Here is a 15,769-nt window from a genome sequence, read left to right as displayed (position 1 = left end):
CCAGGAAGCCGAGGAGAAATCTGAAACCTCGGGGCTGGAGAAAGTGCGGGGAAAGCTGCAGGAGGAGGTCCCTGCGAGCCTGGGGCCTGGGGGGATTGTTTGCCCAGGGATTGGGGGAGGTTCGGGCCTCTGATTGATTCCTTCCCTAGAGAGCCAGCCTCCGCTGGGGACCGGGCCGGGCCGGCAGCGGGAGCGCGGGCCGTGGGGATGCTGCCGCCGGAGGGGCCGCCGCGCGGAGGGGGTCGGGCCCTAGCACGGGGGACGGGCCACAAGAGGGCGCCGCGCAAAGACTTTTCGCATCGGGCTCCTTAGCAACTTGGCCTCCGAGCCCCGGAGTCTCCCGGCCAGATGGGCCGGGGGCTGAGGTTCGGGCCAGGACTTGTGCCCCCCCCCTCCAAATGGGGGCCTCGGTACAGCGGAAGGCTGCAACTCCAGCCCCAGCCCGGCACCACCAAGAAGGGGAGCGAGACACCCTGGGTTTGGTCCCCGCCACGCAGGGGCCCGACAGGCCGTGGGGAGGAGGGCGAGGAGGGGGAGGAGGGCGAGGAGGGGGAGGAGAGGGAGGAGGACGAGGAGGGGGAGGAGGGAGGCTCGGGAATGACCAGGTCTGTGGGAAAGCAAAGCAAGCGGAGAAGCCGAGAAGCGGGACCTGGTGGTCAAAGGCACCGGCTTGCCCCGAAATAGCCGCCTCCCTTTCCTGGCTGGCTGCAGATTCCCCGGCAGGTCCCAGCAGTTTCCCAAGTGTCATAAACAATTGTAAATGACTCTAAAGGGCAGTGAGTGTGAGTGTGAGTGTGAGTGTGAGTGTGAGTGTGAGTGTGAGTGTGAGTGTGTGTAAGTGTGTGTGAGTGTGTGTGAGTGTGTGTATATGTGAGTGTGTGTATGTAAGTGTGTGTGTGTGTGTGTGAGTATGTGTGAGTGAGTGTGAGTGTGTGTGTGTGAGTGTGTGTGTGTAAGTGTGTGTGTGTGTGAGTGTGAGTGTGTGTGAATGTATGTGTGTGTGAGTGTGAGTGTGTGCGTGAGTGTGTGTGTGTGAGTGCGTGTGTGAGTGTGAGTGTGTGTGAGTATGTATGTGTGTGTGAGTGTGAGCTGTGCCCATGCATATGCAAAGGGATTTATTTAGCAGCTTGTGGGAGCTTGGTCTGGGTTCATTGTTTGGAGCTACTATCATTTCTAGCATGGCACCTCCCCCCATCGCACCTCTTCAGTAACTGGCGGCGCCCCGGGGTACCCCATGGCCAGTGACAGCGCCTCCGACACTGGCCGACTGGTGGGATAGTCCTTGGGGAAGTCCGGGAAGAGTGGGAGCCCGAACTCCTTAGAACAGAGAAAGGGGAAGAAAAGTAGGATCAGAAATGGAGCCGTGACTCTCAGGATAGAAAGGATAGAAAAGATAGCTAACCAATAAGACAGTCAGACAGACAGACAGACAGATAGATAGATAGTAGATAGATAGATAGTAGATAGATAGATAGATAGACAGGATAGATAGAATATAGACAGATAATGATAGACACACAGATAGATGGATAGACAAACAGATAACCAGATAGATAGATAGATGATGGATGGATGGATAGATAGATAGATAGATAGATAGATAGATAGATAGATAGATAGATAGATAGATAGATGATGGATGGATGGATAGATGGATGGACAGATAAATGAGAGATGTGTGTTTGTGTATAATGTGCATAACCACGCTGTGCCTCTGTGCCTTTGGGAAGACGGGTGCCATGCCTTTCTAGCAACTTCCTTGGAAAACGGTGTTTGCCAGTGACAGGTGGCGTCCCTGGTGCGTTTGGGGCCTCCGGGGCCAGGGCTGCGTCCCGATTCCGAGCACTTCCCATCCCAGAGACAAAAGCCCTCCCAACTGACCTATCTTCAATAGGAGCTGCTTTGGGAAAGTCTCAGATTGCAGCATTTGAGGAAGCCACAAAGGAAGATTAGCTTGTTAGTTAGGAATTCCTCTGGCTAGGAGTTGGGGACGGGGAGGGCACTTCCTCCTGCCTCGCCTATCATTTCCCTTCTCTCTATCAATATTCAAACCCAGATCTCGGAGAATCTCAGTCTTTCTAGGAAGGAACAAGGGCTAAAGTTTGCAGGATCAATAAGCCTTTGCAGGGGCCCCTATCCTGGTCTTCTTGGCGGGGATTTGCAGGCCCACCTTGTGAGGGACCTCAGGGTTCCAGGTGGCTCAGTGAAAGGATCACAGTCTGTAAATGGCAATTTTGTGGCCCCTGGTATAACTACTCACTAACTGGGGGCCCCAGGAGGGAAATTTAAAAGCTTAGATGCCCGTGGGAGAGGACTCTCTTTGATTTTCCTTCTCTCTTCCACATGAGTTTAAATCCTCTATATAAATGGCAAGAACCCAGGAACCCCCTAGTTACTCTAGAACAGGGGTTCTCAGATGTTTATGTGGCCCTGCTGGGTTATGGCAAATGGGCTGAGGGGCAGAGACAGAGGGTGAGCTTTTGTTTTTACTCTAGTCCGGCCCTCCACAGTCTGAGGGACAGGGAACTGGCCTCCTATTTCAAACGTTTGAGGACCACTGCTCTATAAACTCAAGAGCTACAATGGTGAAGGAAGGCAGGTAGCTTTTCTCCCCTTGTCCCAGTTATAGCATCACAAGGGTCAAAGAACAAGGATTTAAAGCCCTTTGCAAACATGTGCCGGCTGGCGGTCACCCCTGCTGCTGTCAGTTCTTGGCCTGACTGGGATTTTATCCTGGAAGTTTCTCCCAGTGTGGAGATTCCCTACACTGACAAGTGGGGTCAGCTCCCCCAAAGTTTAGGGCCTTCGGGATGTGCTTGGGAGCCATTGAGCATTTGAGAATCATGCTGAGACCCAAAGGGACTTGAGCCAGCCCCACTGAGGAAGGGCTGAGCTCAAGGGACCCTAACTCCAAAGCCTTTGGCCCCTCAGCACACCCCCCAGTCTCTGCTCCTGTGATTCCCACGGCTCATTGTATCGTTTTTTCTCAATGGATTTCAGATGGAAAAGGTCCTGGAACTGGTTGCTATTCTGCTTGTGTTATTTTATGCTTAATGTTTGGCAGACTGTCACACACTTGGATAAAATAATTGTTTATTATGATGATTATCTTGCTCTCATTTTCTATTATTAACTTTATGATTTTTTGAGTGGACCTCTGTGGCACAACAGGGAAGCGGATAGGTTAGGGCCCATGTGAGCAGAGGCAAGTCTCCGAGCCTCTCTGCCTCAGTTTCTCCATCTGTAAAATGGGAATAATAACACCACCATCTACCTCCTTGAGTTGTGAGCCTCTAGTGGGATGAACAGGCTTAAGCGCCTATGCAAATGCTAGTTATTATTATTATAGTATAATATAATGTAGTATATTCTTCTTCTTCTTCACGATTCCCACAAACTGTGGGACCCACGTGAGGAAGTCACTTCTTAGAACCGAGTTCCCTCATTTGGAGAATTTCTCAGGGCCCTTGTAGCCTCTCAATCTAGAAGCCAAGATTATATCTGAGTGGGGAGCTGCCAGGGAGGCATTAAAAAAAAAAAAAAAAATCAGTGCTTTGTAGGCTTAGAAAGCGCTTTGCCCCCAGGGGCATGGAAGCAGTCAGGTGGCTTGTCTGCATTCTCCTTCCTTCTCTTTAGGCAGCAGGGGATTTAAGCTGGAGAGCTGCCCTAGAAGCTCAAAGCTCTGGGTTCAAGTCCTGCCTCCGTGACCCCAGGAAGGTCTCTCCAGGTGCCAGGAGCCAGAAAAGGGGGTGGGACCCTGGTGCATGTGCTGGGGGATTCATTCAGTAACTGGGCAGCGGCCTCTCTCTAACTCTGCCTCCCTCAACTGCAGTGATGGGGGGGAGGCTGGCCATTAGGGCCCCCCCGCCCCTCCCCCCCTTTCCTCCTCAGTCTCCCTCCCGGACCCCCTTTAGCCCTTGAGTGGGCACCCGGCCTAGGCCCCGGGCTGACTTCCTTCCTTGAGAACGCCCAAAGCGGCAGCCAGCTCCCCTCCCCCCCTCCCCTGCGTGGGTCTCCCTGCTAGTGACTCAGTCGGTGGCAGAGATGAGCAGAGCAGGCTCGGAGGAAGGAGGACGGCCCGCCTTCCAGAGCAGCCGGGGCCAGGAAAAAATAGCAAAAGTAGTGAGGACAGGGAGCTGAGGGAGAGTGGGCACCTGAAGGGAGGCCCGGCCAGCGCAGGCCCAGCTCGCTGCTCTCAGGGCCCTCCCCACACACGCAGGGGAGAGCAGGAGGAGGAGGGAGAAAGGGGGAGGAGGAGGGAAAGGAGCGGGGAGGGGGAGGAGGGAGAGAAGGGGGAGGAGGAGGAGAAGGAGGGAGAGAAAGGGGAGGAAAGGGAGGGGGGAGAAGGAGGGAGAGGAGGGACCTGGAGTAGAAATATTCCCCCTTCCTCCCTCCCACCTGAGTGTGCTCAGGCCCGACTTGGGCTTCTGGGCCCGGAAAGGCCGTGCTGAGGCTGCCCAGAAAGAGGCTGCCAGAGGTGGGATGGGGAGTCGGATTGGAAGAGAAAAGATACAGGCCGAGAGCTTGCGGGCATCTGCTGGGCTGCTGAGCCTCCAGCAGGCTGCTTGGGCCATTTTGTCTTTAATACATTAGCGATATCAAAGGGGTTCCTCCCTCCCTCCTTCCTTCTCTCCCTTCCTCTCTCCCTCCCTCCCTCCCTCCTTCTCTCCCTTCCTCTCTCCTTCCCTCCCTCCCTCCCTCTTCCCCCTTCTCTCTAACTCCCTTCTCCACTTATCTCTTTTTTCCTTCCCTTCCCCATCTAACCCCTTTTGTTCCTCTCTTTCTTCCATTCCTCCCTCTCCCTGTTCTCTCTCCCTCTCTCCCTCCCTTTATATTGCTCTCCCTTTCCCTTTCCTTTCCTCCTCTCACCTCCTTCTGCTTCTCTCTCTCTCTCTCTCTCTCTCTCTCTCTCTCTCTCTCTCTCTCTCTCTCTCTCTCTCTCTCTCTCTCTCTTTCCTCCCTTTCTTTCTCCCTTTATCTTTATATCTCTCTTCCCTTTTTCCCTCTCTTCCCCCTCTAACCCTTTTTGCTCCTCTCCCTCTTCCATCTCTGTCTCTCTGTTTCTCTTCTCCCTCTCCATCCTTCCCTCCCTCCCTCCCTCCCCCGTCTCTGTCTCTGTCTCTGTTTCTGTCCCTCCCTCTGTGTCTCTGTCTCTGTCTCTGTCTCTGTCTCTCTCTGTCTCTCTCTCTCTCTCTCTGTCTCTCTCTCTCTCCTCTCTCTCTCTCTCTCTCTCTCTCTCTCTCTCTCTCTCTCTCTCTCTCTCTCTCTCTCTTTCTCTCTCACCAAAGCCTGACAAAATGGAGTTCCTGTATTCCTGGCAGCAGAGATTTCAGCTAGAAGGTTCCCTTCAGCTGTTCTGAGCATTGGCCCACCCATCTCATTTTACAGATAGGGTCATTGAGGCTCCAAGAGATAAAGCTCCTTAGCCTTGACCTCCCTCGGGGGAACAGGGGAGGGGGTCACATGCTGCCCCTGACTTTCTCCCTGGTGCCTTTTTCACTTTCCTCTTCTGTCTTCTACACGAGCATCAGAAAACATCTGCGCTCCATTATTATGGCTGGTAGAAAACTTAAAAAAGCAAGGTACCTGGAGATAAGGCAGCCACGAGGAAGCCGGGAGTCCCTGGTCCCTGTCTCCTGGGCTTTGGGCCCCACGTTTTTCAGGAAAAGGCCCCTGGGGCTTTGGGGCCTGCTCTCTTGGTGGTGGTGGTGGTTTGCTGTTTTTCTTCTCTGAGAAAATTCTCTGGATTATATTCTAAAGCAGTTCCAGAAATGGACTCCAGGCTACAGAACTGACAGGGGAGGGGGATATTTGGAGGGGATAGTCCAACTGTCAGAAATAGGAGGGGGGAGAAGCACATGGAAGGTGCTGCTGGCAATCTGTCCTGACGATTAAATGGGCATCCTCGTGGCGAGTGGGGACCTCACTCCCCACACACAGTGCGAGAGGGCAAATGACCAGGGTCCACTGGGAGGCGAGGGAGTTGTTCCTGGTCTGGGGCCTTCATGTAGCAGCAGCAGCTGGAAAGACTGAGCCCCTTTCGATCGAGCGCTTTTCCCATATTCCTTGTTTCCATGATGCTCACAAATCACTTGCTTCCCAGTCCAGCTGCCGGGTGCTGGGATCTCCTCTTACCCTAGGCAGCAGGTGGCAAAGGGCACGGGGTCAAACAGCAGCCTCAGGGCCTACAACACCCCTGAGTGTGGGGGAAAATAGCTGGGAAATAGGCACCAGAATACACAATGATCAGGTGAGCACAGGTAATGGTAATAGGTGGTTTCTAAATCTGCACGTGTCCAGTTGTGTAGCTCCCATTTCCATTGGAGCTTGACATGAGGCTTGCAGTGAGGAAGCCTTGGGTTCAAATCTCCCTTGGCACACTTCCTATCTTAGGGGGCTCTGGGCGGGCCTCTTCCTTTCCCTGGGCCTCAGTGCCCCGTAGGGCAGCGCTGGAGTCCTTCTCCACTCTGAGGGAGGCAGTGATGGTGGGATGAGAGGCAGTGGACCTGGAATCAAACCCAACTCTACTATCCTTAAACTGAGTGGTCCCAGTCACTTCTCTTGAGCCCGTGATGCCGGCAAACAACGGACATCGGGCTTCCATGATGGTCTGTACCCAGATGACCAAGGAAGACCAGATGTGGTCCTCTGACCCATCCTATCACAACTGACCTTTACTGAGGACCTGGGACTCCCTCCCTGGAGCTAACAGCCCTAGGGATTCATGATTATTCCCAGGGGTCCAATGAGAAGGGTGGGGTTCAGAAGCATTATGCAGGATTCTAGCTCTCCTTAGCCATCTCTCAGGAGTGGAATGGCCAAGGTCCTTGGGGAGAATGGAGCACGTTTTGTAGTCAGCCAACGGGCTGTTTTTGGGGGAGACTTGTTCTTGGACCATCTCCTGCTCCCTTCCCCCTAGCCTCCTTCCCCAATCCCTTCCCCCAACCTTCCCCCCTCCCCAATCCCTTCCCCCCATCTTTCCCTTCAAGAACAGGCAGCAGCGAGTCTGTGGGAATGAGCTGACTGAAACCAGGTGTACTTTCACATCCTGGGATGATTCCACGGCTACAGTTTCATGCTCTCAATTTCCTAGAGAAAGCAAAGCAAGCCAGTGCCCTTTGGCTGGTCTGTTTGAGCAGCTCCCGTCTCTGGGCCTTTCCATTGACACCCTGCAGTGGTTAGGATTTCAGAGCCTGGGCAGACAGAAGGGAGCTTGTTATGGGCAGAGCTGGCATTCCCACATGGAGGGGCGGGGGAGGGCATTTGGGGGGATCAGCTAGCAAGCTCCTCTGTCCATGGCATGGGCAGACCAGTCCATCGATCAGTCTGTCTACCCGTGGGGTTTTGTTCATGCTCCATCCTACGGCAGGGAGCTCAGCCTTCATGGCTTCCTTTACTTTGTGGAAGAACACCCTGATGCTCCTCCCCCAAAAGAGAGGAATATTAATTATTCTAAGGAAAGTGGTTCCCTGGGGCAAGGAGGCAGCCTCTTACTCCCAGACTCCCCCCCCCCACTGCCCCATCAACTAAACCATGAGGTGCACCAGGGTGTTCCTTTTGTCTGGTCCCATGATCCCCTACAACCAGAATTACATACAGTGCAAAGAGTGTTAAAGTGAGTGAAAACCAGCACAAATAGGGGACCTTCTGCTGCAGAGAAGGCGAGACCAGCCCGATGTTCCATGAGCTCTGAGAGGGGCTGGCTTCTGTGAGCTGTACGGGGCACAAAAGTGGGGTACAGGGACCATTGCCTGAGACCTTTTTCTCAGATCCTCCAGTTTTTAGACAGTGGCATGGAAGTGTGGCTAGCAGACTCTCTCCAAGGCCAGTAGGCACCTCCCTGCCCTCTCTGCCAATGGCTCTCTCTTAACTTTGTCAACATTTGGTGTTGACGTATGGGGAATCTGTTGCTCTCCCCTACGAGAGTGTAAGCCCCTTGAGGGTAGAGGCAGTTCCTTATTTCATCTTTATCTTCTTCCTAGTGCCCGATGCAGTGCCAAGCAGTGCCCAAATGCTTGCTGAAATAGGTTATTTTGAACCTAATTGAAGGTGGACAGAAAGATAGCATGTATGGTCATAGAATCATAGAGGGGGAGGTTTGCCGAACACGTCCCTTACAACAGCTGAGGAATGGGCAGTGCCAACTTATCGCCCTTTTACCCTTGAGCAAACTGAGGCTAAGCCTATAGTCATGAGTCTACAGCCAACATCGGAGGCAAGAATGGAGCTCTCTCCCAATTTCAAGCTCTGTCTTCTTAATTCTCCCTGGGTGGTTCTCCAACACTGTGCTTCTAAATACTTCTACAATCTTAACAATTTCTCAGGACCCCTCCCAAGGAGTTTTTGTTGTAGTGCGTTCCAGCCAGCACTTTTTATTTTTACTTTTACTTTTTTTAAAACTTTTTTTTTACTCTTTTATTATTTTATTTAAATAGATTTACTCTATTAGAATGTAAAATAGCTTCATAGAATTATGAACACTGTTTTGACCTTGGGGATCCCCTGAAAAAGTCTCCTGGATGGCACTTAGGAACGTAGATCTCCACGGTATATGATCATTTCTGCTCCTAGACACCCAATTCTCTATTCTGTGACTGCAAGGGTAGCATGTATACTCCCTGTGTTTGTCACGTGTACGACACTGTTACACAGGCACACCTATTTACATGCATATCGCACCCATGTGTACAGAATGTTATATATGTAAATGCAGAGATGTGTCCCACATGTCTAGCTTTGTACAGATGCCTTTTAAAACCACATATCGCCTACGTGTTCATGAATGGTCCATGCATGTGAATGTGATCCCCATCGCAAATCCACATGTGATAACATAACATATGTATACATGAGGTTTCCTCATCCGGATGCTCTTCTAAGTTCTGGTTTTACGCTGAGGTTCTATTTGCATGGGGTTGGGGTAGGACGGCATCCATCTAGACCTGGGATTTCATTCTCGTGGCAAGTGCCTGTGTCCAGATGGACGACTCAAAAATTGGCTAAGGACTTAAGTGACTGGCCCACAGTCTCCAGTCAGATTGTGTCAGAGGAGGGATCTGAACATGGCATCTCTGAGCTCCAATGGCCTCCTCTATCTGATGGGCACGGCTTGTCAGGCAGGAGCACGGTTTACATACGAAGGAGGGTATTTGTATATGAAAGGCATCCATCAAGGGCCAAAATGGGGGTACTTTCAGGAGCAGGATTTCAGAGCCATGTTTGATCCCCGAGAAGAAGTTTAGATAGAGTGAGACGGCAACAGAAAATGTCGATCTTGCCGTGAAGCTGTGTCTGTGGAATCCCACATCCATGGGTGCTTGGATGCATGTCTGTGGTTGTTTAAGGATGGGGAGCTTTACTTTGCCCAATGTGGGCCAGCAAGGCTCAAGTTGCAGGCTCAGATTCGGGTCTTTAGTCTCTTTTTTTCCCTTTATTTAATATTTTATGTTTTCCTCAGTTACATGTGAAAACATATTTTTAACATCCTGTAAAAATATCTTGGGTTCCCAATTCTCTCTCTTCTGGTCATCGCTCTCCTGTTTACTCCCGGTGATTCCCAGTTCTGGTGGCCTTTGGTTGCCTTTCCTTGCCCAAGATCCCTCAAACGGTAAATCCTTTATCCCGCTCTCCCATAGATGCAAACATTTCCACTAATCGGTTCCCCCTTTTTCTCTTGTGCTGTTTCCCACCCCAGGCACTCCCAGGAAGACGCTACACTTTGAGATTTCCAAAGAAGGTAGTGACCTCTCGGTGGTGGAGCGGGCTGAAATATGGCTCTTCTTGAAAGTCCCCAAGGCTAACCGGACCAGGACCAAAGTAACCATCCGACTCTACCAGAACCAGAAGCAGTCCCAGAGCAGCTTGGATGGGGGAGATGAGGCGGAGGAGGTGGGCCTCAAGGGGGAAAAGGGCGAGCTCTTGATATCCGAGAAGGCAGTCGATGCCCGCAAGAGCACCTGGCATATCTTCCCAGTCTCCAGCAGCATCCAGCGCCTATTGGACCAGGGCAAGAGTTCGCTGGACGTGCGGATCTCCTGCGACCAGTGCCAGGAGACGGGGGCCAATCTAGTGCTGTCGGGAAAGAAAAAGAAGAAGGAGGAGGAGGGAGAAGGGAGGAAGAAGGAAGCTGGAGACAGTGGGGCCGGAGGAGAAGAAGAGAAAGAGCAGACCCACAGACCTTTCCTCATGATGCAGGCCCGCCAGTCTGAGGACCACCCACATCGCCGACGCCGACGTGGCCTGGAGTGCGACGGCAAGGTCAACATCTGCTGCAAAAAACAGTTTTTTGTCAGCTTCAAGGACATCGGTTGGAACGACTGGATCATAGCCCCCACCGGCTACCACGCCAACTACTGCGAGGGAGAGTGCCCCAGCCACATAGCAGGTACTTCCGGCTCCTCCTTGTCCTTCCACTCCACGGTAATCAACCACTACCGCATAAGGGGGCACAGCCCCTTCTCCAACCTCAAGTCGTGTTGCGTGCCCACCAAGCTGCGCCCCATGTCCATGCTGTACTATGACGATGGCCAGAACATCATCAAGAAAGACATTCAGAACATGATAGTGGAGGAGTGCGGCTGCTCCTAGGCCCTCTCCGGCCTGCTAGATGGAGGGGCCCCTGGGGCTGGGGGGTGACGGACGGACAACAGGGAGAGACACAGGAGACAGTGGAAAGGCCATGGATTACAAGACACAAGAGCCTCCTTTGGGGTGGAGTTTCTCGGGAAACTTTAAATAAAATCAGCCGAAGACATATGAAGGAAAAATGCCGACCCTCATAAGCCCGGGTGCAGGGAAGAAGCAGGTGAAGGAGCTGGGGACTGTGGAGGGGAGGAAGAAGAGGGGATTCCCTCTCCTCCCTTCTTTCTAGGGAGAACCAACTGGCTCCTTTGGTGGTGGACACACGGCAGCCTCGGCCCTTTCCCCCGCCCTCTCAGCACTGGCCCTGAGGTCAGCTCCCCTAACTTGTCAGTAACGTGGATCCCCCCATTCCCAAGAGCATCCAGAAAGCCATGGAGCGGAACCGTGCTAGGGGTCAAGTTTGCCAAGGCCACAGGGGTGTCCACCCGCCTACGGGAGATAGACATAGAGATGTGTATCGAGGGTATACACATCTCTATGTGGAGATCTCCGAGCAGACCAGGGCGCGTGCACGATGAGATCCGTAGCCATGTCTGCACACATGGCGTGAGCGGGCCTGGCAAGGTGGGACGCAGGGGGTGACACCTTTTCTGCAGAGAGAGAGAAAGAGAGAGAGAGAGAGAGAGACAGAGAGACTGAGAGAGAGAGAGAGAGAGAGAGAGAGAGAGGGCAAGGATGTGGGAGAGATGAAAGAACAAAGGAAGGAAAAATACCAAGTAACATTTCGTTAAGGTGCTCATGATTCTAGAACTATGCAACCTAATTGGTTTGAAACTGTTTACCTGAGAGAGAACAAAAAGAAAGACATATTTTTTTTTTTTTTTTTGTATTGGAAGTAACATAATTAATTTTTTTTTTTTTTTTTTTTTGCTTCAAGGAGAGATACTTGAAAGGAAAGCTGTTTGCTCCAAACAGTTCTATCTTTTGTAAATGTTGTTGTTCTTGTTGTTGTTGTTTATTGTTTACTATTTGCACTATGATGATGTTTGACTTGTCTAATCCTTATTTAACAAGTATTTTCGGGGTGGGGTGGGGGTGGGGGGCGAAGAGCTGCACTTAATGTGAGCTATAGAAGAACTGCTAGCGCACACAAAATAGCTATTTTTATTATTATAATTCTAATTATTGTTATTATTATTTTGTACCTTACAAATGAATAGACACGTACACCAAAGACATTTGTGTGAGCCTTTAAACAGTCTGTTTGTGATGGTGATCATTCCGAGGTGACAGGTCAGGCTTCCGGCGGAAGGGGCAGCGAGGTGGATGGCAATGGGCGCCGAGGAACACCCTCCAGCTTGACCTGGCTCCTCCGTAGTACAGCCAGGAAACAGGGGACATTTCTTGCTGGACGTGCAGTAGTTGTACACTGTTGGAAATCAGATTCATGAAACGGTGTATGTGCGTGCACACCTGTCCGTCTCCGTGTGTGCAAGTAATATGCACTCACATGCGTGTGCACGCACAGTACACACAAACATACATGCACACCGGTGTCGACATGCCCCGTGTGTATGTAGACCTACATTGTATCATGTCCATATATATATTTTCAGAACTTCAGGCTGTCGTTTTTAATGTTCCTAAAATAATGAATGTTTGTGTGCAAAACACAGTATTTTTAAAGAGGGTGTGATTTTATTTTTGCTTTCTCTTTGGATTGTCTGGGGATCCATTGAACATTTATATCGAAACTGAGCTCGAAACGCCTGTGACTCTTCCAGAAGGCCCTCTCTAAAGTCACTTGGGATCCTGTGCCTCCTCTTGGCTCCTCTTTTCCCGAGCTGACCCCCACCTGGCAGCCCCCACAGGTGAAAATGGGGGAGCTTTGCTAGCGAGAATCCTTGGTCAATGGCAGCTTTCAGTCACAAACGGGCTCTCAGAGACTTGCTGGGATGGTCCCGGCTCCCGGAAAACAACTGAGCCGTTAGCAACCTGCAAGCCAATGATCACTGGTATCGGTTAAAGGATTCCTATAGAATTTTCTTGTGGTCAAACTGTCCAAAAAAAGTTGGGGTAAGAAGAGAAAAATGAGTTAATGGAGAGAAGGGGAGGAGGGAGGGGAAGGGGACAGGGGTTTAACCCCTTGATTTTTTATTTGTATCTTCAGCCAAAACTCTATGTATGTGTGAGCGTATGTATGTGTGTGTGTGTGTGTGTGTGTGTGTGTGCCTGTCTGTGTTTCTTTGTATTAACTGAGATGCAAAAAAAAAAAAAGAGAAAAAAAATCTTTTGTTTTATAAATATCAAAGTCCATGATTATAGCTAAGTTTTCTTTAATTTATTCCACAATATTTAGCTTGCCTAGTATCGCTATGGGTTATTCATGTATGTGCTTTTTTTTATACAGATATAATTTTTTTTACAGACTTGTTTGCAAATTGCAAAAAGAAAAAAAAAACAATCTTGGGACAATTTGCTAATAATTGGGTAGAAATTAAATTCGTCACTAAAATATTTTGTAAAATATGAAGGCTTTCCAAACCTTGTCAATCTATAGGATTCTTTATATATGTATGTTTATATAAATACAGGTATGTATGTATATTCATATACATATATAATTATACATGGCAGGTGTGGATACACACATGTATACTCACACAGGCACATACATACACATACGGGGGTATCGAATACCAGTGGGGGAGAGACAAAACTGTACCAAAGATAGATAGAGCAGCTGTCCTGGCAGAGTCTCACACTTGTTGGCAGGGCAGGTAAGGCTATGTTTCTGTGTGGGAGGATGGCCACAGCGTAGCAAAGGAGGAGAAGGTGGAAACAGGCAGGGCTTCTGAACTCTTCCCCGTTTCTCTTTGCTAGGGCATCTCTACCGCTTCAAGGCCGAGCAGGAGACAGGGTGAGAATTCAATTTATTGCCAGTGTTCCAAATTTTCTTAAAATTCTATTGAAAGATTTAGGATCTGCATGGACCGTGGTGGTTGAGGGGCATTAAAATTAGGCAAAAGGAAACCAATTCTATTTTGTGTTGCAGGAGAACAGGTGGGGTTCCAGCAAAAGAAATTGGGCAAAGCTGGCACCTGTGTCCTTTATAAGGGACCAAGTGGAGAAAAGAGAAGGGAGAAATGGTAGTGGCTACCCGATTCTGTGTTTCTAACCTGAAAAGCTCATCTCCTAAGTGAACTAAAGACAATCCATGAAGTTATTAGACGAGGGAAGATGGGATGGAATGGTGAATAATATAACAGGAAGCAAAGAGAGATGAAAACCTATTTGTTTTGATAATTAAAAAATAAAATCCAGAAACAGGATGCCCATTTCTAGGATGACAATCAATAGACACACACACACACACACACACACACACACACACACACAGATTTTAATTCGATTGTCCATAGGCTAATTAGAAATCTGCCATTTTAAATATTTTTTTTGGGGGGACACATGAGATTCCATGCTTGTGCTAACCTTTTTTAAATAGTCAGTTTCTAAGTATGAGTCCAGTTAATTTTGTGCAGTTTGATTCCATCTGAACTTGGTTTTTCTTGAAGCTGTCTCATTGTTGTCCTTAGGATACTTTCTGAGAATTATATCTATGAATAGATCACATACACATATATGTATCTGTATATGTATATATACATACATACACACATACAGTGTGTATATATATACCCCGACATGTGTAGATGAGTATGTAAACTCAAACCACTTTATATATGTTATATACATACATCTATCTATTGGTGTAGTTCTCTTAGGGAACTAAAATTTGGAGGAACCCAATGAAATCATTCTGATGCCTTGAAAACTCTTGCATCCAATGCCTGTTTAAGAAAACAGGGAGATATTGCTAGGGGATACGATACGGTGGTTTTCTGTGACTGTTTTGACAGTTCCCCCTTAAAAGTATAGCCAAGCCTTTTTCAGACACTGACTTGAGATCGCTTTACTTGCCTGTAAAGAGTAACGTACGGATGTGCCGTGAGGATTGAATCCGGTACTCTCTTCCCTAGAGATTCCCCTGGGTGAAAAGGAGTTTGTTCTCCTTTGGTGCAATGGAAAGGGAACTAAATCTTGTGTCAAAATGCTTGGGTTCAGAGGTTGACTGTCCTATTGCTATCTGTGTGACTTTGAGCAAGTCACTTTATTATTCCACTGGGCCTCAGTTTACTCCTCTGTAAAATGAGGTTACATTCGCCAGCCTCTGAGGGTTCTTCTTGATTTAGCTCAATAATCTTAAGCAAGGTATGAGCTGGAGTCTCCACCCCCTCTGAGGTTCCAATTTGTACTGAACTTGGATTCCAATCATCCATCTCCCTGTAAACGCCTCCCTCCCTGTGGGCTTCCTGGCATCCTTCCTCTTTGATGTCAAAAAATGAGTCACCCCCAAAACCTACACATAGAATGAAAACTTGAAGATGTGGGCAGGAGGGCCGGGGGAGGGAGTTGTATGGGTTTAAATTAAACCCTGTATCTTGGAGGAGCTGTTGTGTAGGTCAAAGAAAATGAATGGTTAGAAGTCCCCATCTCCATGGGCAGAGACAAACACCGCTTGGGCTATATTTGCTCATTTGCTCGCTCTTTTAGATTTCAAGTGAATATTGTGTTTTTGTTTTTGGTTGTTTTTTTTTTTTTTCTGGATTCATCCCCTCCCTCATTTCCCCCTTCTATTTAAATGCTTGGAAAACAAGATATTGACAATGGTTTAACTATTTTTTCTTTAAAAAAGAACCATCATCCGAAAGCCAAGATATCCTAAAGCCTGTTTGGTTTAAACATGCTTGTGCTCTGTGGTTGCTGTTGTTTTATTTTGTCTATTTGTTTGGTTCGGGGGGCCTGCGCATCCCCCTAGCAGTGCTTTAACTAATTAAGTTGTTAATTTATATGAGTGCATTTCAACTATGTCAATGGTTTCTGAATATTTATTGTATAGAAGGACTGGTAATTTTTTTTATTTACAATATGTTTAAAGAGATAACAGTTTGATATGTTTTCATCTGTTTATTGTAGAAGTTATTTATTTTCATGGCATTCCATCTGATGTTCGGATATTTGGAAGACATGCGATCTCTACTTTGTACAGTTAGGGGACAATATTCATCAGCTCCTGATAGCTTCTTTGCCTTATGTTAAATAAAAAAGACCTGTTTGGCCTTGATCG

The 15,769-nt window shown here is 48.9% G+C and overlaps 1 protein-coding gene and 1 long non-coding RNA gene across 3 annotated transcripts in view; one reads left to right on the top strand and one right to left on the bottom strand.

Moving 5' to 3' along the window:
* The window catches only part of LOC141552081 (uncharacterized), a 21,418-nt gene extending 15,630 nt beyond the window's left edge, over window positions 1-5,788 (bottom strand). Inside the window, exon 1 of the long non-coding RNA XR_012485052.1 lies at window positions 5,587-5,788. This is a non-coding gene — a long non-coding RNA (uncharacterized LOC141552081). The remainder of the gene's footprint in view (window positions 1-5,586) is intronic.
* The window catches only part of INHBA (inhibin subunit beta A), a 22,420-nt gene extending 6,651 nt beyond the window's left edge, over window positions 1-15,769 (top strand). For both annotated transcript variants that reach the window (XM_074284506.1, XM_074284505.1), the window contains one exon: window positions 9,695-15,769. In XM_074284506.1, the coding sequence (XP_074140607.1) occupies window positions 9,695-10,587 (893 nt within the window). In that variant the 3' untranslated portion in view covers window positions 10,588-15,769. The remainder of the gene's footprint in view (window positions 1-9,694) is intronic.

The sequence above is a fragment of the Sminthopsis crassicaudata genome, chromosome 1, assembly GCF_048593235.1.
Source record: "Sminthopsis crassicaudata isolate SCR6 chromosome 1, ASM4859323v1, whole genome shotgun sequence".
Classification (NCBI taxonomy): Eukaryota; Metazoa; Chordata; class Mammalia; order Dasyuromorphia; family Dasyuridae; genus Sminthopsis; species Sminthopsis crassicaudata.
This window is presented reverse-complemented; position numbering and strand designations above follow the sequence as displayed.